At 41.7% G+C, this 25,215-nt stretch overlaps 2 protein-coding genes and 1 long non-coding RNA gene across 4 annotated transcripts; 1 reads left to right on the top strand and 2 right to left on the bottom strand.

Moving 5' to 3' along the window:
• Positions 1 to 10: 10 nt before the first annotated feature.
• On the bottom strand, positions 11 to 11,999 carry cxadr (CXADR Ig-like cell adhesion molecule). The gene is made up of 7 exons (XM_063014601.1): positions 11,548 to 11,999; positions 4,500 to 4,669; positions 3,153 to 3,357; positions 2,785 to 2,940; positions 2,248 to 2,370; positions 1,935 to 2,073; positions 11 to 931 (listed from the first exon to the last, which is right to left on the bottom strand). Exons 1-7 carry the CDS (start codon positions 11,603 to 11,605, stop codon positions 637 to 639), a joined length of 1,146 nt encoding a protein of 381 aa, XP_062870671.1. The 5' UTR covers positions 11,606 to 11,999; the 3' UTR covers positions 11 to 636.
• LOC134332794 (uncharacterized) lies at positions 10,916 to 12,274 on the top strand. The gene is made up of 2 exons (XR_010015313.1): positions 10,916 to 11,110; positions 12,142 to 12,274. It is a non-coding gene; the product is annotated as an uncharacterized LOC134332794 (long non-coding RNA).
• Positions 12,275 to 12,432: 158 nt separating this feature from the next.
• ehd1b (EH-domain containing 1b) lies at positions 12,433 to 25,130 on the bottom strand. 2 transcript variants are annotated; one of them, XM_063014600.1, is made up of 6 exons: positions 24,712 to 24,748; positions 24,019 to 24,617; positions 18,963 to 19,060; positions 15,918 to 16,330; positions 14,844 to 15,005; positions 12,433 to 14,687 (listed from the first exon to the last, which is right to left on the bottom strand). In XM_063014600.1, the coding sequence occupies exons 2-6, from the start codon at positions 24,417 to 24,419 to the stop codon at positions 14,169 to 14,171; spliced, it is 1,593 nt and encodes a 530-aa protein (XP_062870670.1). In that variant the 5' UTR covers positions 24,420 to 24,617; positions 24,712 to 24,748; the 3' UTR covers positions 12,433 to 14,168. The 2 variants fall into 2 exon arrangements, with proteins under 2 accessions (XP_062870670.1, XP_062870669.1); XM_063014599.1 differs by having other exon boundaries at positions 24,019 to 25,130.
• Positions 25,131 to 25,215: the final 85 nt, after the last annotated feature.

Raw genomic sequence — 25,215 nt, 5'->3', positions numbered from 1 at the left:
ATAAAACAGAAACAGTTAATATCAGCATTTAATAATGTTATTTAACATAGACGACACACATTAGTCAGGTCGACACCATGAAGGAAAGGAATTATTATGTGCATTAATACATAAAATACGAACTTCATTTCCTCAACAAACACAAATCCTTCATCTCCAAGACAAAAAGGTCTCGGTGCCAGGCTCGCTCAGAGCCGAATCTAATCCTCCATCTGGGAGTCTATCTTCAGGGTGTAACAGTGACAGTGTGCAGTGTTTACACCCTAACACTTCCACTCAACAGTCCAGTACCTGAACCTCTGAGCAAACATCACTGCTGCACTACGTGTTCAGACACATTTTTCTACAATCATTCAGCTACTAAATACCGTGGTGTTCCGGGTCATTTAGGCTGATTAGCTGGCCCTCCTAACCCAAATGCCCCCATCTCACTACCCAGAATTCATTGAAAAAAAGTTTGTTTATGTACAGAGCAGAATTATGCTGATCACTTTTACACCGAATCATTTTCATTATTTTTAATTGCTAAAGTTCTGAATAAAAGCACAAGAGTTCAGAGAGGCTCAGTTGAAAGGTTTCTATCCACCGTTCTCATCACTCCACTAGACCCCATCACCTCCCGATTGCCTTTACACGCTACACGATGGATCCGTCCCTGTTTTGGGCTGAAGTCATGACTGGCACTGCCCCCATGCGGCTGAGATTGGGCCCGGCCATCCTGCTGGCTGGGGGGACTGGAGTATGGCCTGGCAAGGGAACAGGGGCGTGGCTGGGTGGAGGGTCATACTCCTCTGAGGCAATCTTATTGTAATGGTTCTTGTACTCGTTCAAGTTTGAGGGCGACATGGATCCAAGAGACGAGCGCTGGCTTCCAACACTGGTAAAACTACGAGCTGTAGAGACTCGGCTCTTTGGAGCAGGAACGTCCTCTCTGTTGGGACAACAGAACAGTTGTGTGTTACAGTTAAAACAATACGGAGTATTTCTTTTTGTAATTTTTTTATTTCTTACATTTCTATTTTTTAATATATGTATAAACACTTTTTGGGTTCCTGAGCAAGTCCCTTAACCCAAAATTGATTGCACTGTGTCAGTCAGAACTATTAAGTGACTGTTATTTAAGACACAGCAGAATAAATATCTGCAGCCGTTTCCAGATCACAATTGTACATTCAGTGTACGAATGTTAATTCATTGTGCATAATAATGTAATTCCACAGTTCCACAGCACTGAGTGACACCGAGACCAAGAGTTTTAGATAACCAGCTAATGTTCACTGGTTATCTGTTTGAGTTTAGCTCATTCTCTGTCACAGTGTTTGATTATAATAAACTCAGTGTGGTTTTCAGTACTTACAGGTATTGGTGTTGAATTTAAACACAAAATGCTTAACACTCAACACTCATAACTGAGGGATGCTGGGGGGTTGGGTCTGGTAAGAGGGTGTGGGGGCTGCACTGGGTTAATCTGCTTTATTCCAGATACAATGAGACACAGAGACCATAAGGGGCCCAGTGGGGTACAATAGATGCAGGTTTGGGGTGAAGGGGGTGGGGTGCTGAGTGATTAGCACAGCACTTTACTTTGAACAGAGAAAATGCTGATAGAGAGCAGAGCTGCAGTTTGTGTACACTAATGTGATTGGCCGATAACAAATACATTACATGGACAGAAGTAATACTGCTGGCAGGTCGGGTTCATGGGTTCATGTGGTGTGTTTCTCCGCTTTAGCCTCAGATTCCTGTTCTTGGCTGACAGGAGAGAAACCTCATGCCTAACACACTTCTGAGATCCCTAACCTCTCTCATCAACTCGGCATTCTCACACACAAAACTGCTGCTTACTGGATGTTTTGTGTCACATTCTGTGTGAATATGTGTCTGCAGGACTGATACACTGTGCTGCTGCTAGCTCGGTGTGTATTTGTCAGTACCTGATTTCATAGCTGATCTCTTTCTCATACTTTTTTCGTTGGCGGTTACGGAAGCAGCAGAACAGGAGTAGTGCCAGGAGGAGCAGGAACAGCAAAACCCCAATTATTGATCCTGCAATCACGCCGGCCGTGTTCGGGGCTGTGGAGAGGAAGGGTTAGAGTTAGAGATCATCATTATCAGTCTGACAGGATTATTATTCCTATAAACACACAGCATGGTGCAGATCAGCAGATGTAAGTGATCAGGTGAAGAAAAGATTGATCAGGTCCAGACGAGAGCTAACAGATGTTTTAGTGTGTAGGTGCGACTCACGCTGGGTGATGCTGAGCTCTAACATGCACTGCTCGGCTCCAACTCGATTGGTAGCAGTGCAGCGGTAAGATCCTGATACCACAGCTGTTGCATTTTTTATCTTTACCGTACCAGCAGCCGGATCTGAACACACACACACACACACACACACACACACACACACACACACACACACACACACACACACACACACACTTATAACCAGCACATTAACTACACCGAACTGTGTGAGTGTGTGTATGATTGCTTTATTACATCGTCACCCGTCAAAGGCTGGGATAAATTAGGAAGTAATCAGTCAGTTCTTCAAGTTGTGTTGAGATCATGAAATATGGGAAGAGTAAGGGGAGCTACTGGAGACGTTCATGCTAATTATAATAGAAAGGTGGCATTACACACAGGGCACCACAGCTGGAATGCCAAGCAGGTCAGAGCTGTTTAGGTAGCACTTGGAGGACCTGCACAATATTAGGCATATGCTTTTCATGTGATCGGTGTGTGTGTGTGTGTGTGTGTGTGTAAGTAAAAGTTTGTTACCTAGTGCAGCATTAGCTGGGAGCAGTTTGTTTCCAGTAGTTTTTTCCCAGCTGTACTGAAGTGGACTGGTTCCATCAGTGGATTTACACCTCAGTGTCACCTCGTTCCCAACGTATTGAGTCCCTTCAATTGTACAGCGGGGCTTTGATGGCCTCACTGGTACACACACACACACACACACACACACACACACACACACACACACACACGTAGATCACAATTAGATCTTATACTGTGGTACAGCTTTACATTCATACCTTACCAAGCAACCAGATACATACTAACAAGTCACATCGCATCATGTGCCATGTGTGTGTGTGTGTGTGTGTGTGTGTGTGTGTGTGTGTGTGTGTGTGTTCAGTAGTTACCCATGACAGTGAGCAGGATCTTCTTGCTGCCCAGTCCTGGAACCTTCTTTACTTTACACTGGTACGTGCCGGTGTCAGATGCCTTTAGGCCAATAAGTGTGATGGAGGCGTCTCCGTTTTTTGGGTCAGGGGAGTTAAAGTGCACCCGGCCCTTCATTGGGGGATAATAATCCTCGTATGCTCGATCCCCAGAGTACAGGATTATCTACATGAGAACACACTGATGAATACAATGGTCTTTATAACTGCCCCCCCCCCCCCCCCCCCCCATTTGTTAACCAGATGTAAATTGTTTGGTACATCTTGAACCTCCTCCTTCCCGTCAGTGATTAAAGCTCAGACATTGTCTCAGTATCAGCTGAGTCCTCTCACAACACCTTCCTCCCTCATCACACCAGCACCCACATCAATGTCACGCCCAGTTTTGTATCTCCAATTCACCTCACTTACACGTCTTGTACTGTGGGAGGAAAGCCACACCTACACAGGAAGAACATGCCAAACTCCACACAAAAAAGGACCCGGACCGCTCCACCTGGGAATCGAACACAGGACCTTCTTACTCCCCACACACATACATGCTAAATGAGTACACTGTGTGTGTGTGTGTGTGTGGGAGTGCCCTGTATTTGTAATGCAAAGTCCATGCGAGTCATGTGATCAGCACTGTGGTAGAACAGCGTTACAGGTGTGTGTTGTTTCTGAGAACAGTCCTAACCAAACACCAGGACCTGCAGCTGCTTCAGTCCTGATCAACACTCCTCATTAGTAATGATTAATCCTGCTTCAGTTCTTTCACACCAAACCTTTTCAAAGGAGCTCACTTTCTGCTACAACAGAAGGTCCTTCCCCAAATTCTTACCACAAACTTGGACACACAAAAGTTTCTTAGCTGTCAGAATGCCAGACACTGAAATGTGCCTCACACACAGTGAACTGTGTATTATACTGCCTAGAGTGCTGTGCTTTAGACCACTTTAAACCATAAACACTAGCACATTACACTAAACACTAGCACATTAGCACACTAAACTAAAGACTGGATTATCTCTACCACACATTTGGTCACAAAGTATTTTTAATTTATTCTACAGAAGCTAAAAAGACTTTACAGCCGTCCAGGTTCATTAATGCTTAAACAATCACTGAAAATAAAACCAAATAATAAACATGAAAACGATTTGAAATATTAAAAACCAAATTACTCTTCAGTACAGAACCCTCATATTAACTTTTACTCAGGGAGAGGCTAACTGCTAATGCTAACACATTACAGTTATGGAAGGATTCTCTGTTTTATCAAATACACACACACACACACACACACACACACACACTCTCTCTCACCACTTTCTCCTCCCTCTGGTTGTCAGAAGGCTGTAGCGTCCACTCAATGTCGAGTGGTCCGGCATCCTCTGGTGCTAAAGTGAACCCACACTCCAACGTCACACTCTCACCACTCGCTTTCTCCACTGACGATTGTCCTGAGGAGGAAATCTGTAGTCCGTACACTGATCCTGTATACGCACACACACAGTTACAGTACATTAGCAGTGTAAGTGCACTCTTTAGGACCCTACACCATTTAGGATGATCCATCACTTAAGGTGTTCCACAGTTGAACTCAATGAGAAGCTGTGTTCAGGACAGAAAGTAAACACTACTACAGAACACACATAAATAACTGTACTTCAATCAGAACCCTAGAGCTCTGTTCAGGTTGGATTCATGTCGCATGGTCAGTGTTTCTGGGTGGTTCTGGACCCACTGCTTTACTTTATATGTAAAAACCCTTAAAATCAAGTTTTGATGCATTAGTTTAAACTGCTAATGCTCCTAAATCTTTTACACATGCAGCTTTACTCGCTGAGTTTCCACACATGAACACCTAATGTGTAACGGAGCCAGAGTTTCAGTTTCTAAACATTTTTGATTGTTGGTGTTTGGAATTATTTCACTTTACTTATTTAAAGCACATCTTAAATCCTCCATTGTTCAACTAATGTACTGCAGTCTGGCAGAGTTTCAGTTTAATATGTTCACAAGTATCACAACAATACAACACTGAAACTACAGCAACCTGAAAAACTAGTTTAACCTACACACACCCACACACACCCACACACACACAGTGAGAATTCATAATAATGTGATGAGTGTATCGATGATTATCAGTTTATCATCAGGTAACGTCAGACTTGTAACTCGTCCCTAATGACTCCGATCGTCAAAATCAACTCATGAACAATGATGTCTTGCATAAACCAAATTTTGTATGTGTTTTAACGTGTTGAAATGAATTCCCAGTTACTGCCCTACAGTTACTGCCCTACAGTTACTGTTACTGCTCACAATGCAGCACAAAAAAATCATTTAGAAAAAAACAGTTGAGTATTTTATGTTTTTATTATAATAATCAGACTTTAGAATGTAACTGTTCTGTACAGTGCTGAGCAGCAGATAAACACTGATCATCAGGACAAACAGTTTTCTAATCAATTTAATAAAAGACAAACAACAAAGAAATAAAAAGACTTTAGAATTTATGGATGTTTGCATTGGTTTCTGATGGTGTAAAGTTTGGTAAGAAGCAGTAAACACGTCCACATTCCCGTCGTATGTGTTTAACAGGAAGTTGGTTTATGGTCTGTTGAACAGTAAAAGGTTTGAAATGGCCCATTCTGATTGGCTGTGCTTTTGAAGGAAGTGAGACAGACCCACAGACAGGGCAGAACCAAATCTCTACACCTCTCTCACCCTTCTATAGTCCCTCAAAATCCCCCCCCCCCCGCCCGATCCCTGTCCCACCCCTAAACCCACAACCCTCTCTAATCTCCTTCCCATGACCTCTGACCCAGAAACAGACACCACGGACACACATTCTCCACCTCATCCCATCAACCCCTACTGTTCTGTTTATTGTTCACTCCCTCATTCCACCAGTCTCCACACCCACACCCACACCCACACCCACACCCACACACACACTTAATAATACCAACGGGATGAAATCAGAGCGTCTACGCTGCTGTAATCAGCTCCTCCGCTGTTATGAAGCAACTGTTCTGTGATGTGAAGCTTCATTTCCTCAATACACTTTATTTTACAATATAAAATCATAGACGGTAAAACTGTGCATCAACATCACGTCTCCTCCCATTAGTTTATTTTCTGTCCTTGCTAGCAGGTATGAGCTAGGTACATACCTGCAGCTTCAGCAACTCCAAGAATAAAGCTGTCATAAACACTAACATCAATAACACACACACACACACACACACACACACACAGACACACAGACACTCGCTCGTGCATACAAACACACACAGACTAGTGCATACACACACACACACACACACACACACACACACACACACACACACACACACACACACACAGACACTCGCTCGTGCATACAAACACACACAGACTAGTGCATACACACACACACACACACACACACACACACACACACACACACACACACACACACTCGCTCGTGCATACAAACACACACAGACTAGTGCATACACACACACATGCACACACACGCACGCACACACACGCACACACACGCACGCACACACACAGACTAGTGCACACACACACACACGCGCACACGCACACTAGTGCACTAGCGCACGCGCACACACACACACACAGACTAGTGCGCACACACACACACACACACACACACACACACACACACACACACAGACTCGTGCATACAGACACATATATGCGCACACACACACAATGTACCAATATTAAATATTTATCATATACAGCAGAGCCTTGAGTTACGAATCTAAAATATATATATATATATATAGTGAGCAAACATTTGGACAGCAGATGGTGTTTTATTTATATTTTGTAAAATTCTATATTAAAATGTCCCCAAAGAATGTGCAGAGGAAGCACAATGCTAAGAAAATAAAACAATCTATCACTATTAGTTGTTGTATAATTACTCCTGCCAGTAGGTGTCACTGTGTATCAGACAGAGGGGGCAGTGAGTGAGAGAGAAGAAGGAAATCAGATCAGTAAAGTATTCTTTCTTTAGTGCAGTTACACCTACAAAATACAACATTACTGAAATAAAGAAGGAAATAATAGAGAAATATGAGAGTTATTGTTGTTTCTGGTAGATAGAGTTTATATAAAAGAAGGAAATGTATTATGGTGTATGGTGCAGCACACGTACTGTACTGTAATGTGGTGTGTGTTTATGTACAGTACTACTGTGTATTGTTGTTTATTATTGTTTATTACAGTATTATCTATTCCATAATTTAAGTTTAAGGGAAATATACGTGTATTTAAGAGCATTTAAGACATTAGAGAGGTTAGGGGTAAGGGGAGGTTAGGGGTAAGGGGGGGTTAGGGGTAAGGGGAGGTTAGGGGTAAGGGGGGGTTAGGGGTAAGGGGAGGTTAGGGGTAAGGGGGGGTTAGGGGTAAGGGGAGGTTAGGGGTAAGGGGGGGTTAGGGGTAAGGGGAGGTTAGGGGTAAGGGGGGGTTAGGGGTAAGGGGAGGTTAGAGGTAAGGGGGTGTTAGGGGTAAGGGGAGGTTAGGGGTAAGGGGGTGTTAGGGGTAAGGGGAGGTTAGGGGTAAGGGGAGGTTAGGGGTAAGGGGGGGTTAGGGGTAAGGGGAGGTTAGGGGTAAGGGGGGGTTAGGGGTAAGGGGAGGTTAGGGGTAAGGGGGGGTTAGGGGTAAGGGGAGGTTAGGGGTAAGGGGGGGTTAGGGGTAAGGGGAGGTTAGGGGTAAGGGGGGGTTAGGGGTAAGGGGAGGTTAGGGGTAAGGGGAGGTTAGGGGTAAGGGGGGGTTAGGGGTAAGGGGAGGTTAGGGGTAAGGGGGGGTTTGGGAGGTCTGGCACGGATTAATTCTGTTTACATTATTTCTTATGGGGAAAAACAGGTTTAACTAACGAACATTCTGACTTAAGAACAGCGCTTCAGAACTAATTACATTCATAAGTCAAGGGTCGACTGTATTCTGTATCTGATTTAGTAAAAGGCAGTAACAAGAAGAATGTGTGATGTGTTTCATTCTCTTGAATCTTTTCGCTAAAAGTAGAAAAGATTTTGAATGTTTATAGAAACACATTTAGAGTTGAATGCTGTAACACGAATCCTCCGGCTCATCCAAACATGGAGTCTGACAGCACATTAAAGTTCTTATTAAACACCGTCTCTATGGAAAATGTTTTAATCAGGGAATAAAGCAGAAAAAATCTATCAAACTGTGTTACTGAGTAACAGAGATCTGACAAAGTGATTTTAATATCTGTAATGCTGCACAAACTCACACACACACACACACACACACACACACTCACACACACACACACACACACACACACACACACTCACACACACACACACACACACACTCACACACACACACACACTCACACTCACACACACACACACACACACACAAACACACTCACACACACACACACACACACACACACACACACACACACACACACACACTCACACACACAGAACAAAAACACACCACCTCAGTCACATTTCCTGAACCTATGTGGTCTCCTAGCAACAGTCTCCAGGCAGGGTATCAGGTAACAACAACACGGAATGAAAGCAACACACACACACAAACACACACACACACAAACAAACACACACACACACACACACACACACACACACACACACACACACTCACACACAAACACACACACTCACTCACACAAACACACACACACTCACACAAACACACACACACATACACACACAAACACACACATACACACACAAACACACTCACACACACACACATACACACACACATACACACACACACTCACTCACACAAACACACACACACTCACACACAAACAAACACACACAAACACACTCACACACATACACACACACTCACTCACACAAACACACACACAAACAACACAAACACACACAAACACACACACACAAACACACACAAACACACACACTCATACACACACACTCACTCACACAAACACACACACAAACACACACACACAAACACACACAAACACACACACACATACACACACACTCACTCACACAAACACACACACAAACACACACAAACACACACAAACACACACACACACACATACACACACAAACACACTCACACACAAACACACACACACATACACACACAAACACACTCACACACAAACACACACACTCACTCACAAACACACACACACTCACACACAAACAAACACACACACACATACACACACACAAACACATACACACACAAACACACACATACTCACACAAACACACTCACACACAAACACACACACTCACTCACACAAACACACACACACTCACACACAAACAAACACACACACACATACACACACACATACACACAAACACACACACACTCACACACAAACAAACACACACACACAAACACACACACACATACACACAAACACACACACAAACACACACACACATACTCACATACACACTCACACACAAACACACACACTCACTCACAAACACAAACACACACACACTCACACACAAACAAACACACACACATACTCACACAAACACACTCACACACAAACACACACACAAACAAACACACACACACACTCACACAAACACACACACCCCCGCCCCACACACACGCTCACACAAACACACACTCACTCACACAAACACACACACACACTCACACAAACACACACACAAACACACACACTCACTCACACAAACACACACACACTCACACAAACACACACACACTCACACAAACACTCACTCACACAAACACACACACACTCACACAAACACACATTCACACAAACACACACACTCACACAAACACACACACACACCCCCGCCCCACACACACACTCACACAAACACACACACACACTCACACACAAACACACACTCACACTCACACACACACACACACTTCACTTTAAAAGAAGCTACAGGTGCGTAATTAAGAATGAATATTTACCCCCCACATGCACTATGACAGGACTGAGGGTAGAAACAGGGAACCTCTAATGAACTGAAACAAATGAAGCTCTTTTTCGCTCTCAGTAACTGATGAAGGAAACAAGAAATTCAGTCGTTTAATAATGAAGCTCGTAGATCTGTATCAATAATAGTGGTTCTATAAGTGATTCTCAAACATTTTATTCCAACAGGAGCCAAAATACTGTAGAATATAAAATAAAACAACCTCAGATCAGATTCCTTACATTGCTTAATAATATTATGCACTGTAGAGGGGGAAATATGCTCATCCCTTCCAATCTTTCCTTTAGGAACATCATTTTTAATTGTTTTTTATTATCAATATTTTTCTCAAACTGGAGATCCTCTGTTCATCTTTGATTTTCAAACGTAACATAAAATATTTTGGGTTTAAACTATCTGCAATCAAATAAAAGTCAAAGGAAATGTCAGAAACCCTGGATTTTTTATTTGCATTTTATCCATGTTGTATGTTACATGTACATTTTCTGCTTTGGGTTTTAGATCCAGTGTATAGAAATGTTGATGAGTTATATGAGGTGTGTGTGTGTGTGTGTGTGTGTGTGTGTGTGTGTGTGTGTGTGCGGTGGTGTTTACCCACAGCTGATAGTAGTGTTTATTTAAACTAGTTTCAGTGTTTCTGATACTGAAGGACGAGTTTCAGTAAAAGCAGTTTCACTCTGAACTCACATCACATTAATCATGTGTTCATATATATTTCATAACCACTTCATCATGATCAAGGTTGCTGTAGGTCAAAAGCCTCCCTCCAAAAAACAGACCTAACACTACAAAGTCTGTTAAAAGCTCAAATAAAACCAGGCCGGATCACTCAGGTGGGTGAAACCACGACGATCTGAGGAACCCACGCAGACATGGTGATAAATACAGAGGGAAGGATCGAACCCAGTTTCATAGGAGCGGGTGGGTGTGCCACACACCTCTCACATGAGTCAGATTAAATATAAATCATTTTATATCCTTACAAATTAATACACACTAATAAACTACTAACGTTATTATAGTGTGTGTGTGTGTGTGTGTGTGTTCCTCCTTTGCTCAAGTTTATTATTTACAGAACATCAAGAACTTACACACACACACACACACACACACACACACACACACACACACACACACACGATATATTATTAAACACTACTACACACTATTAAATAATATTAAACACCACGACACTTACCACTTACACACACAATGGTACACTGTTAAACTCATTTATACTACAAAGTTAGTAGCTGAACTCCACTGAGTTAAACTCACGGTGTTAAATGCTAAATTAAAACTTTAAAAGATAAAACAATAAATAAAGATAAAATAATAAAGATGTAAAGTTTATGTACCTGACAGGAGTAAAATCACTATCAGTGACGTCATCGCTGAGCTGCTCGGTGGATTCATGTCGGTTTTTAATCTCCCGATCACACAACAAAAATAATTAAATTCCACACTCCGATTATTAAAGTTAATATATTATTATTAACAAACTTTATAATGAAACATGAGGATAAAATAAATAAATGAACTTTGTAAAATCCTCTCAGAGTTCCTCGCGCCGCTCTGAGCTCGCGCTCTTGTGCTCGCGCTCTGTCCTCGCGCTGCGCTCGCTCACCCAGCAGGTGCATTCAGGCTCGAGGATGGAATGTGGCGACGTCACTTCCTGGGCGAAGCAAAACAACAGGACTGTTCCGCCCCCTTCAGGCTGTATAGAGCATTACACAATTCTACATAAATTCTACTTATATCTATTACATTACTGATCACTTAGTGAATATTAACAGAACTATTCTAATATTTACATTATTCAACCCAAAAAGGACGAGGTTTTACATTTTCCTCCTGGTCCTTTTGATTTTAAAAAGATAAATTATGAAGTGATTTCTAAATTATTATTACAGGAAAAATGATCTTTTATCTGTTTATGCATTTTCCCTCAGTTACCGGCCTTTACTGCTGCAGACCTTCCACTCCTGACCCAGGAGGGTTCACCCACCGCTGCACCACCCGAGAGTCCCACAATCCTCTAACACAGGAGAGAATTTAGAAATAAAACTTATCTGAAGAATCTGAGTGACGGGCACTGTCAGTAATTCTCTGGCAAAATAGAAAAAAATTCTATCAGTATCTGAATTATTTGTTTGTACTTATTAACTTCAGATTTATTTATTCAGAACAGAAAAGATTTATCATGTTTCAGCACTGCATGAATGAATGAATGATGTTACAGGTTTCACAGACCAAACTTTATTTGAAAGTTAAATAAAACAGGGTAAATTTACTAAATGTTATAAACATGTGTAAATAATAAAACATTAAACAATGCACTGAGTACACACACACACACACACACACACACACTGAGATTTGAGTAAATGTTAGGATGAGGTGAGAATAACGCTGTGTTTAGTTTGGAGTGCAGGTTGTAATGCAGTATTATTAGTATTAGTATTATTATTATTATTCTCTTTCTTTAATCATACAGCGTACATCATCACTGCAATATAAAGTTTAATCCAACATAACAGAGAGCTGGGGCTGTATTGTCCACCATTAACACTGCAATTATAAATGATGTTCTGGCACATTAGTAAACACAACAATGCATTTATCTTGTGTAGCTGGAGATGTGTTTGTGTTTGATTGTTTAAACTGTTTAATGTCAAATCTGTTATAAAATAAATCAGAAATTATTAACCTGAATATATAGAGAACTGGGAAAACAAACAGTTTAACATGTTTAAACCAAAAAGAGTTAAGACTGAAATGATTAATACATATAATAAACTTGTTTATTACATTAGATACACTAAAGACTAATATTAATTATAATTCTTTATATTACTTATGATTAGAATAATGAATATTTGGAGAAAATGAAAATGTAAAGGAGTGAGGAGCTCCTCCTGTAATAATACAGTGTGTGTAATATGGAGCCTGTAGTGTTGTGTTGTAATTCACTCTGATCACTTCACAATAATGAGCTCAGCCGTGAGGGGGGTCAGAGCTTTAGTCTACATTAGAATGTATGATTTAGGGTTAAATGTGATTTACACTCTGAACAGTGAACAGATGCAGCTCATTTCCACAGCACAGCACTACAGTGACTGGTGGATTAGGACAGGTGAATGAATGTGGGTGGAGCTTAAATGCTAAATTAAATTAGTTAAAAATAAAAAGGTGCTTACAGGTAAAAACACTGTTCACATGCAGGTTGCAGGTACATGTTTACAAAGTGAAATAATGAGTTAAAGCATTACGGTGAGGCACCAGGAGTGAAAGCTGATGGTTTGATCTTTAGTGAGTAGATTTTGGACGGAGGTAGCAGGTGGTTTAGGTTTAAGTTTAGTGTTATTTATGTGGATGAAGGTTAAAGGTAATTCACAGTGATCGAGTAATTAAGGATTTAGGCATTAAGGTTTTGATCTTATGGCTGAATTTATTTGGCACATGTGGTCAGACAGCAAGTGACCGGGCTCTTTAACCCTTACATAACCCTAACACTAGTGGTAAGGTCTAAGAGTTGGGGCTTTAGATCCTCATGGTTTGGACTACTTACTGATTCTGATGAAGGGATTATGATTTAGTGGTTAGATACTGTTAGATTTGTGTTTGAGCTGATCATTTGGACGAGGCCACAAAGTGATTGGATTATTGGTTAGGAGCTCGAGCTCTCCAAGCTTTGCTATGACAAGGTGATTAGGGTCCTTAATTCTGGCCAGTAAATTCAGAACTGGTCCTGGATCCTGTTACACACTGAAGGAATGTGAGGACCCCTGATTTAAAGGCTCAGATCCTAGGTAATAGATTTTACTTGTGTAGTGCTTGATTTTAATGAGAACATGTGGATGGAGGTTCAGGTGATCGAGCAGCTCATGCCCCTCTAGATTTGCTTTGATCAGGTGATCAGGGGTAAGGCCTTCGTGATTAAGGGTTAGTGGTTATTCTCTACAGGAGTTTGGACTAATTAAAGGCGTTTGGATGGAGGCACTAAGTGATTGGGCAGCTCAGCTGGGAGCTCGTGCCCCTCAAGCTTGATTTTAATGAGGTGATTGGCCAAAGCAAACTCTTCATCATCAAGAAAACCGTCATTATCAACGTCAGCAAGTTTCCAGATCTTTCCAAGCACATTGTTGGGCAGTTTGGACTTGACCATCTCACGCTTAGCAGTGGCACCCGACACTTTGCCGTTGACAGGTGAGAGCATGAAGAAGATCTCATCGTAGGTGGGCTTGTCCTTCTGTACCACCCACTCCAGCTCGTCGATGCCCTCAGACACTCCCTCTCCGTATCCGTCGCTGAAAGGCCTGCCCGACGAGCCCTCGAAGACCCCACCCTGCACCGCAGGACTTGGCGTGGCCAATTCCTCCTGACGCACCAACGTCATCAGACGTGCAATATCGTTTGCGAGCAGATCATCCACGGTCTCCAACAGCTTTGGCTTAAGAGCCTGGAACTTACTGAAGTCCTGAGACTGCAGCAGATCCTGTAGGTACACGAGGAGAAAACAATAATACAAATCAATACCAAAACACTACTAACCAAAGCAATACCTCATCATCTCAGCACAATCATACATCCCTGCTGACACAGTCCCATCCCTGCCAGCAATACCACCACTGTTACCCCACAACACCTGTACCTGCATCTTGGAGAGTTTTGGAAAGTCTCCTGGAGAGATCCCGTACTCCTTCTCAATCTTGGTGTAAATATCTCCCAGATTAGCAATAAGCTCCTTTTTCTTATTCTCCTTTCCAAACATAGGCATCTCCTTCTTCAGGGTGCTGATGATGTACGCTTGTACCTGCACACACACACACACACACACACACACACACACACACACAGGAATGCTGAGAGAGTTAGTGCACCCCCCACTGCACCTCCCACCTTAAACCCCAGTGTACACTACACTTCAAACAGTGGAATCACACACAGTGTTTTATTATGTTTTATTGAGTATTGATCCATTTAAAGTTTCACTTTTCTTTTTAGAGAGCTAAAATAAATAAATAAAGCGAACACATCCTCAGCCGTCAACCTTCCCTCACCTTACCTTCTCTTCTCTTCCCTTACCATCACTCACCTTCCCTTACCTTCTCTTACCACTAGTCATTTACAAAGCACAGACTCAGTGCTGAGCTGAACTTATAGCCGGTTTATACAGTGTTGAGTTCAGCTGCAGTGTGAGAGCCCCTGAGACTGCAGTACATCTGGAACTACTGATGAGTGTGGTGTGCACCCCCTGCTGGTGGAGGAGAGTGTCACAGGCCCATCCATCACGATATAATGAAGCTTTGCAGTACCTACACCCACACTGGACGGTAGTCCTAAAACGCAGACTTTATTTTATGTCTGACTGAACTTAAGGTACATATTTCTGTTAGTCATTTTGCTTTAATTAATTTCTGTTTCTTATTCTTTTAAAGCTTATAAAGCTTTTACTGTCACTGTCGCTCTGTGCTGCTCATTAGAAGGTTATAACCCGGGATCACGTGCTGTACTAACATGTTTAGCTTGAATGATTCAGGTACATCCTGGAGCTTTAATTTTAGACTTCTGAATGAATCACTTGGACGTGTGCAGCACTGTAGAACATAATCATGGATTTGAATCATATTTACATGATCAGAGCTGTGCAGTGTTGGTGTATCAGTGTGACAGGGTGCAGTGTAGATTATAAGGTGTAGCCTATAGGCTATAGGGTGTAATATACCTTTGCAAGGCGTGCCCGCTTGATGAGGTCGTTAAGTTTGCGCAGTGTGGCGTTTCGTGGTAAGCTCTGGATGTCTCTGAACAGGTCATGTTGCTCAGCCTCAAACAGCTTCCGGTTGTCTGCCACCAGCAGAGGCTGCGTCCAGAACGATCCGATATAGACCCGCAGAACCTCAGGGGTGTTCACGATCTTCCCGAGAGCCCACATGAGCGCGCCGTACACCCGCATGAGCTGCTGAGTGCTGATCTGATCAGACTTGTTCAGCACCACACGCATCTTGTCCTCATAGTTCTTCAGACCACGGATCACCTCGGAGAACTCATCCGAAATATCCAGCTTATGGGCATCAAAGAGCAGGATGATCCGATCTACACGCTCAGCAAACCACTCCAGCACCGCTGCAAAGTCATAACCTACACACACACACACACACACACACACACACACACACACACACACACACACATGGAACAAAACAACACATACTTCACACACTTGATAAAAAGCACTCAGTGGCTTTTCCTTAATGATAACTATGAGTTGTGCATTTTGACAGGATGTAGGAAGGAGGGCTGTAACCCTGCTATAACCCTGCTATAACCCTGCTATAACCCTGCTATAACCCTGCTATAACCGTGCTGAATCTGGTATAATATCCACCTCTGTTTGTTGTTCAGGGAAGCAGTTTATCTTTAAGGATCCTTCATTTAAACAAACTCTTGCTATTAAATCAGTGGTGCACAGTATAAAAAACGATTCTTACTGAAAGTTTCTTTTGAAAACTAATTTATGGGCATTATTTTAAGCTCTGTTCAGGTTCAAAAATGTTTCTTACTAAGAGCAGTATGTTAGTGAAATGAGAGTCCCCTATGCTAACCATTAGATCATTTACATATTCTGTATTTTTAAAGGAATTATTCATCAGATTATTAGTTTAGCTCATAATGTAAAATAATTAGGTAATTTCATTAAATAATGTAAACTTTGCTACTCTGCTAACTCAAGCACACCAACATCCTCTACAAGAGGCCACGGGATGTGTCCCAAATCCTGCTGGTTTTATCAGATAGTTAAAGTGCAGGATTTAGCGAGCATGCTCAGTGTAAATGTTTAACTACAGCAGCACAAAGGTTTCAACCATCAGGTGAAGATCAGCTCCATATAACCCTGCCATGATCATTTACTGACTCCAGTACATCTACTGAGCAACCTGCTGAACTCTTCCACCAATCAAACACACTGTTCAGGTTGAACGTTTACATACACCTGTGCGGGACGCACCAAGAGCTGGAACGTCTATGATTTCTGCAGCTGTGCCATTTTAAACTATGGAAAGTTCTAGAATATTGATATGCTCCTGATTCCTCATTACTGATCCAGCATCAACAGAAGCTCATTCCACCTCATTTTACTCTTTTAGCTGTTTACATCAAAGCAGCAGTTTTATTAAATCACTTTTACTGATGGAGTCCACACACACTAATAATCTGCTAAAGGAAAGAGTGGGGTCAAAGGTCAGACTTTAGTGGGGTATTACAGTCAACATATCTCTGTAAGTCATTAACTCAGCTAGTAAAACACTAAACACACAGACTTTTTATTCCATATGTTAGTATCCTGTTAAGAACTTCTGATGATTGAGGCTGTAGTGAGTAGAAAGTTCCACACAGGGTCAGAGAGAACAGTGTAAGGAAGTCAGAGCCCTGACCTTCAAACCACTTCCCATATATTCATGTTCACGTGATAAGAGAGAGAGAGAGTGTGTGTGTGTGTGTGTGTGTGTGTGTGTGTGTGTGTGTGAATATTGTTTTAATAATGGAGTTACTTATTCTCATTAATTCCAGCTCGTTCTTTCACTCATTTTCATGTTGGATTTATATCATTACAGAAACGTTAGCTACACGAGTGATGAGCTGCATGCGATTGTTTAGTGGCTTAAGAATTTACAATGTTTGTTTTCATTTTAAAATGTGATGTTTTCTTTGCAGGGAACTCAACCGGGTTGCATTTTGCCATCACACCTGAACGTGGGCAGCATTAGGTGGTGGAGTAGCTGCTCTGCTCCTCTTATAGCCACTGCAGAATTTTAAAATGTCCCCTCACTATTCTTTTTTTGGAGAACACAGGTTGTCACACATTGGTGGACTGAGCAGCTGTAACTGGGTCTCATCTTTTTCTGCTCAATCATCCTTTTCCGCTTCAAGCTGCAGTATTCTGGCGCCTCTTTATTGAGACGTGACCCGCACCGCCTATTGTACTTTCATAATGAAACCTGGAGTAGTTAGTACCAGAAGTTTCTTAATGTTTTATTTAAATTAATTTTTTTGTTTATTTTTAGGTGGTTTTGTCTTTCTGGATCACTGCAGCTGTGTCACCAGCAGTTATGTAACATTGTTGGTAAACATTTATCATCATGTGTGTTTCTAAACACTCTCATCCAGGTCCACACTCCTCCTACAGGACAGAGCACACTTCCTTATTCCATCAAGATCTACACATACACTTCTCTCACACACAGGACGGCTAAATATAAATCTGCTAGAACAAAAGGACACGAGAAGCGCTGTAACACTGATCCCATAGGAAAAAAACAGAACCAGGAATGTTGGTCTCAATGCTGGATTAACCTTAAACTTGTATAAACTGTTTTATGATCAGCACTGTGTGTTAGTACTGTTGAGTCTCTACTGTTTATATGAGTGAATATTATTTAATCCACATGCCTGCCCACCAGTCTGCACTGTACTGCACAGTAACCTACTGTCTTGATTGGACTGAATTACTGTCTGTGGTATTGTACTGCATTGAGATACAGTCTTTGTACCAGAGGACTATTAGTGTTTAGTTAAGAGAACTTAACAGCTAAACACAAACCCTAGGGTTCATCTATTGTATTAATACATGTGATTGCACCGGTAAGGCTGCTTAACTTCACTGTACTCTGTGTAGTGACAATAAAGAATCTAGAATCTTGTAGCACTTCTTTAGAGCTTCAGCTGTTCCTAAACTGTGGTGTTTGGACTGGGGCCGTGCTGACGTACTCACCCCTGCTGATCCTCTGCTTTTCTCCAGATAGGATTCCTGGTGTGTCGATGATACTGATACTCTGCAGCACCGGATTGGGCAGCTGAGCACAAACAAACCTGCAAACACATCACAAAGCTGCTTTACACACTCACTGTACACCGGCATTTGGACACAAGCATTAGACGTGAGGAGGAGTTCATGGTAATCCCATCAATAATGCGCCCTTAGTAACAGCAGCATCTGATAATTACAACAACATCTCACATCCATTCAGCCTTAGCAAAATCTCAGCTTCACCACTACCCCAGCACCCCCACCCCCTAGGGTATAAATCAGATCTGTGAAAAGCACTGAAGGAGACTTAAAAACAATTAAAAGTAAATAATGGAGGGCAGGAATTCTCCCTCTTGCTGTTTTGAATCAGACTGATCATTTTCCACATTCCAACAGTCCTCTGTTTTCCCTCAAGATCCGACAACCTGGCGTTCCACCCAAATTCCCCCATTTAAAAGACGTCAGCAGGGAAAAATGTAAATGCAAAATGAAAACATCAGATGATTGTGTGACATCACCAAGGGAAAAGTGAAGGGTGACAGTAGACTGATGTACAGTCAGTGTTGGATTATACAGGCTGGTACTGAACACAGTGGATTGGAAGATATTAAAAGATAAAATAAATAATGTGACACTAAATTACTAACATCACTGTAATACAGCAGAAAATGAAAACAAAAGTAAATAACTCACAAAATCACCAGACACTAATCAGCTTCTCTTTCACAGCGTGTGTACTGTTAACAGTGCATAATTCAGTGGTGTAGTCAGTGGCTTACTTTAAATCTTTTACGTGTAAATGATCAGAGTAAAACAACTTTAAAGTACTATGCAAAAGTTTTCACACCGCTAGTCAAATTTAATGCGTTGTTTATTTTTTAAATAGTAAAACGTTGCACATGTCTACAAAATCTACATATTCTACTGCTCGATTGCTGTTTATTAACTGAAATCAACATGTTGGAAAGAAATAAAAACATAAAATATAAAAGGTGCCTCTGTACACGTCTCATTTTATGTTACATTAGTTTCATGTTGCTGTAGATATTAAATTATAGAACTATAGAAATGATAAAGAAAAAAAAACTGGGATCCTGTCTCTCATTCACCATCCTCTTTGTACCTTTGCTCTTTTTACTGAAGCAAACAGTCCTAAATTCTCTCTCTCACACACACTCACACACTCACACACTCACACACTCACACACACTCACACACTCACACACTCACACACTCACACACATTTATTTCCTGTGTTTGCTTGTCAGTCGTTCCTGAGGTGTTTCTTAGCTGACCCAGTTGGAATGCAACCACTCCGTAGATGAACTTTAAATCACACATTCACTTGGTTCATTTCCCTTTCAGTACAAGAGGAACAGCTTAGTCTCCCTAACACCTAAAGGCTACACAACCCACAACCACCTCAGCCCTAAACCTATAACCACATAAACCTATAACCACATAAACCCTAAACCTATAACCACATAAACCCTACACAACCAAAACCAGTACAGCTACATAGCTACAAACACATAAAGTCTTTATCCCACATTAGTGAGAGTACAGTGATGACTGAAGCTGCACTGTAAAGGTCCGACTGATCAGTCCAGAAAGCTACAGGGATTCACATGTCATTTTTTGTTATTAAATATTTTTGTCTTTTATAAATCAGGCTGCAGAAACAGCCGAGTTCCAAATGCCATCCAATGTACTAAATATTCCACCAAAAATATTTTAATTGTACTTATTGTTTACTACCCACCCCTGGTTCAATAAACTGGTACAAACCTCATACTGTTCTGATAAACATCTCACAACCTTCTGTATACTGTGTGTTACGAAATTTACCACAACCAGTATCGCTATATCAAATCTACATCACCACAAAATGAAAACTAACACATGTTTTTAAAAATACACCCACACCCCTGATATACAGTAGTGTTCAAAAAAATAGCAGTGGTTTTAAAAAAGTTAATAAAGCACAAAATCATTATAACTTTTATTTCCATAAATGCAAATGCACTGAAAATACTCCACTTTCAATTCTACATCAAAACATTAACAAAATTTAGCCAGTTTGTGTTCATCCTTTACAGAAAGTTAAGAAAAATGAATATTAGGCTGTTCAAAATAATAGCAGTGCAGCATTTTTCTTTAAAAACTCAAAAAATGTATCTGTAAACTGAAAAAAATGTTTAACTAATATTTAACTAATAATAACTAATATTTAGTGGCATAACAATTGTTTCCGAGATCTGTGTTGCATGGAGTCGACCAACTTCTGGCACCTCTGAACAGGAATTCCAGTCCAGGATGATTAGACGACATTCCACAGTTCTTCTGCAATTTTGGGTTTTGCCTCAAAAAAACGTGTTTCAGATATCAGAACACAAGTTCTCTATGAGATTAAAGTCAGGGGGTTGTGCTGGCCACTCTATTACCTCAATCTTGTTTGTCTGTAACTAAGATGTTTTGGGTCATTGTCATGTTGAAACACCCATTTTAAGGACATTTCTTCTTCAACATAGAGCAACATGATCTCCTCAAGTATTCTGATATATTTAAACTGATCCATGATCCCTCGTATGTGATAAATAGGTGTAACACCATGGTATAAATAAACATCCCCATATCATCATTTTGTACCACCGTGCTTTACTGTCTTCACAGTGAACTGTGGCTTGAATTCAGTGCTCGAGGGTCGTCTGACGTACTGTCTACGGCCACTAGACCCAAAAAGAACAATTTTGCTTTTACCAGTCCACAAAATGTTGAGCCATTTCTCTTTGGACCAGTCAATGTGTTCCTTGGCAGATTTGAACCCATTCAGGACGTCTTTTTCTCAACAACGGGACTTTGCAAGGAGTTCTTGCTGGTAAATTGGCTTCACTTCATCATCTTCTGTACTCACTGGTAACTTCACATGTTCCTTGATCTTTCTGGAGGTGATCATTGGCTGAGTATTTGCCATTTTGGCTATTCTTCGATCCATTTGAACAGTAGTTCCACGCTTCCTTCTGCGTCTTTCAAGTTTTGGTTTTCACTTCAAGGTATTTGAGATCATTTTAGATGAGCAGCCGATAATTTGCTGAACTTCTCTGTATGTTTTTTCCCTCTAAAATCAACTTTTTAATAAAAGTACGCTGTTCATCAGAACAATGTCTGGAACAACCCATTTTACCCAGTATTTCAGAAGGAAATGCGCTATGACCAACCTGTGCAACATTCCCCCCCCCCCCCCCCCCTACATTAAATAAGGGCCAAAATTGACACCCGTTCTTCTGCAGAATGAATGAAAGACTTCACCAATTAAACACCTCACTGCTATTATTTTGAACAACCCCCTTTCAATCAATGCTTCGATTACTCAGAATGAGTGGGATGCATGTTCTAATTGTTGGGTTTGTTTTGTTGTCATTACTCTACTACACTTTCAAGTAAATTTTTTGCTATGTAGAAATATCACTTCTACTAAAAACAGTGATTTATCAGGTTAATGGTGTTGGACTGCTATTTTTTTTAACACTACTGTAACTCTGTACAGGCTAAATTCCTGCTTGCTCAAGGTCTCTGGAATTGGCTCCTGACTTACTGCAAACCTTATCAGAATACAGTGCTGACTTTAATGAATGAAGAGCATCTAGACCCACCCTTATGCCCAGCACAGCTACTGAGCCATGATAAAGTGAAGTGGAGCATAAAGGACCAGTCCAAACTCATCTAACAGGAATCTGTCAGCACAAAGTGAAATTGGAGATCATAAAAGTGCACTAAAGCGCCCTGTTTCATTACTGCTTACACAACACAACACAACACACACACACACACACGGCTGAGTAACTGTAGTTCCACCATCTACTCCAGAAGAAACTCCTTACTAACTCTGTACTCCACCCAGGAGACCAGAAGATCACTGGCTGGTAATATCAGAGTATTCAGAGTAGACCATCCCTACTACAAACCCTGCTGATCTGGTGGGACGTGATTCTCCTGATCATGAAACAGCTGTAGGCTACAATGAAATGGAAAGTAAAGTGCTGAATAATGTAGGAGATCCAGGCGTGGCCTGCAGGGTGCTGGATGCAGTAACAGGATTTAAACTCATGCCTCTAATAACACAAGGTGACTCGGTTCGTCCTCTGTGTGACCTACACCTGACACAGTGGGGGCAAAATCACTCACTTATTGCACTGGTGGGGGTTATGTTAGATTTTAATATGATCATATAGTGGAGGTGACAGCTATTGGAAAAGGTGTGTGTCTACGTTAAGCGAAGTGTATTTTATGAACTGAATAAGTACATGAGCAGATGAATGAGTGGATAAATGAGTGAATGTAGTACACATGTAGAAACAGATGTGTAAGTGTTGAATAAAGTGTATTTGATGAGTTAAGAGTTTAAATGTATAAGTGTATAAGTTAGTGAGTGAATACATGAATAAGTGAATACATTTACATTTTCTGCATTTAGCAGACGCCTTTATCCAAAGCGACTTACATTACAGTATACAGTCTGAGCAATTGAGGGTTAAGGGCCTTGCTCAAGGGCCCAACAGCGGCAACCTGGCAGTGGTGGGGCTTGAACCAGCAACCTTCTGGTTACTAGTCTAGTACCTTAACCACTAGGCTAAATGAATAAGTGAATAAATGAATCATATACATGGTAAGTAAGGCGTTTACCAGCGCAGTGCTTTCGATTATTTGCTACATGGGTTTTACAGAAATGTGTAAATGAATGAGTGAATAAAGGAAGAAGTGAATAAATGAGTGAGTAAATGAGTGAGTAAATGAATAAATGTAGGCTAAGGGCAAGCCTAGTGGTTAAGGTACTGGACTAGTAACCAGAAGGTCGCCGGTTCAAGCCCCACCACTGCCAGGTTGCTGCTGCTGGGCCCTTGAGCAAGGCCCTTAACCCTCAATTGCTCAGACTGTAACTATAATGTAAGTCGCTTTGGATAAAGGCGTCTGCTAAATGTAAATGTAAATGTGTACATGAATGAGTGAACAGTGGTGGTACCTGTTGAGGAATGCGTTTCCGAAGGAGTTGAGCTTGCGGAAGGGCTTTTTGGGATCCACCACCAGGGCATTCCCCGGTATCACCCCCTCCTGCTCGCCGTGCATGACCGCGATGAACGAGTCGGTGGTGGGCTCGGGTCCGATGCGCATGCCGGGGAAGTCCTGCTCCATCAGGTGTCGGATGAAGGTGGTTTTGCCGGTGGAGTACTGACCCACCAGCAGCACCATGGGCTTGTTGCTGAAATCCGCGTCCTCCAGGGCGGGTGAGTGGAAATCATGGAAGCGGTACATCTCCTCCAGCGGGAGCAGCTTAGTCCGGTACAGCCGCTTCAGTCCATCCGCCACCGTCTCGAACAGCTCCGGATCCCTCTTCTTCCCCTCCTTACTCACCCAGCTGAACATTCTGCTGCGGTTACAGATCTGAGCTTATAAACACTGTTCAGTTATAATGATGTGACAGAAGCTGATATTAGATCATTAATGTGTTTCCCTCAGGCTGAGCTCTGACAGGATTTCCTCTCAGCCGTTAGCACCGCGCTAACTACACAGATATCAACTTCTCCGCTCTGACAGCGCTGATCCTCCGCTAACTCTTCCTCACTGTCACACACTGTTAGATTTTAATTCCTTTATAACTTTTGTAATCGACAATAATGAATAATTGGTTACAGAAATCTATAAAACTTCTCCTCACACTGATCCCTCAGACCAGGCGCGCGCGCTGCCCCATCATAACACAGCTACTGCGTGCGCGCGCCCGAGCTGTTATTAATACAACTGCACACGTGACTAGTGGGCGGAGCCACCAGGGCGTGACCGCTGTGAAAGTACCAGAAATGTTACTGAGATCATTCACTCATTCATCCATACATTCACTCACCCATCATCCATACATCCATCCATACATTCACTCATTCATCCACATACCCATCCATACATTCACTCATTCATCCACATACCCATCCATACATTCACTCACCCATCATCCATACATCCATCCATACATTCACTCACCCATCATCCATACATCCATCCATACATTCACTCACCCATCATCCATACATCCATCCATACATTCACTCACCCATCATTCATACATCCATCCATACATTCACTCACCCATCATCCATACATCCATCCATCATCCATACATTCACTCACCCATCATCCATACATCCATCCATACATTCACTCACCC

This window comes from Trichomycterus rosablanca, chromosome 18, assembly GCF_030014385.1.
Source record: "Trichomycterus rosablanca isolate fTriRos1 chromosome 18, fTriRos1.hap1, whole genome shotgun sequence".
Taxonomy (NCBI): domain Eukaryota; kingdom Metazoa; phylum Chordata; class Actinopteri; order Siluriformes; family Trichomycteridae; genus Trichomycterus; species Trichomycterus rosablanca.
The sequence above is the reverse complement of the archived record's forward strand: the minus strand, read 5'-3'. Positions and strand labels throughout refer to the sequence as shown.

Coding starts and splice junctions, on each gene's coding strand:
- ehd1b (XM_063014599.1), bottom strand. CDS start 24,419: ATGTTCAGCTGGGTGAGTAAGGAGGGGAAGAAGAGGGATCCGGAGCTG. Junction 16,331..18,962: donor AAAGCAGAGGATCAGCAGGG/GTGAGTACGTCA, acceptor GTGTGTGTGTAG/GTTATGACTTTGCAGCGGTG. Junction 15,006..15,917: donor AGCGGGCACGCCTTGCAAAG/GTATATTACACC, acceptor GTGTGTGTGCAG/GTACAAGCGTACATCATCAG.
- cxadr (XM_063014601.1), bottom strand. CDS start 11,605: ATGAATCCACCGAGCAGCTCAGCGATGACGTCACTGATAGTGATTTTA. Junction 2,941..3,152: donor GATCCTGCTCACTGTCATGG/GTAACTACTGAA, acceptor TGTGTGTACCAG/TGAGGCCATCAAAGCCCCGC. Junction 2,074..2,247: donor AGAGCTCAGCATCACCCAGC/GTGAGTCGCACC, acceptor TCCTCTCCACAG/CCCCGAACACGGCCGGCGTG.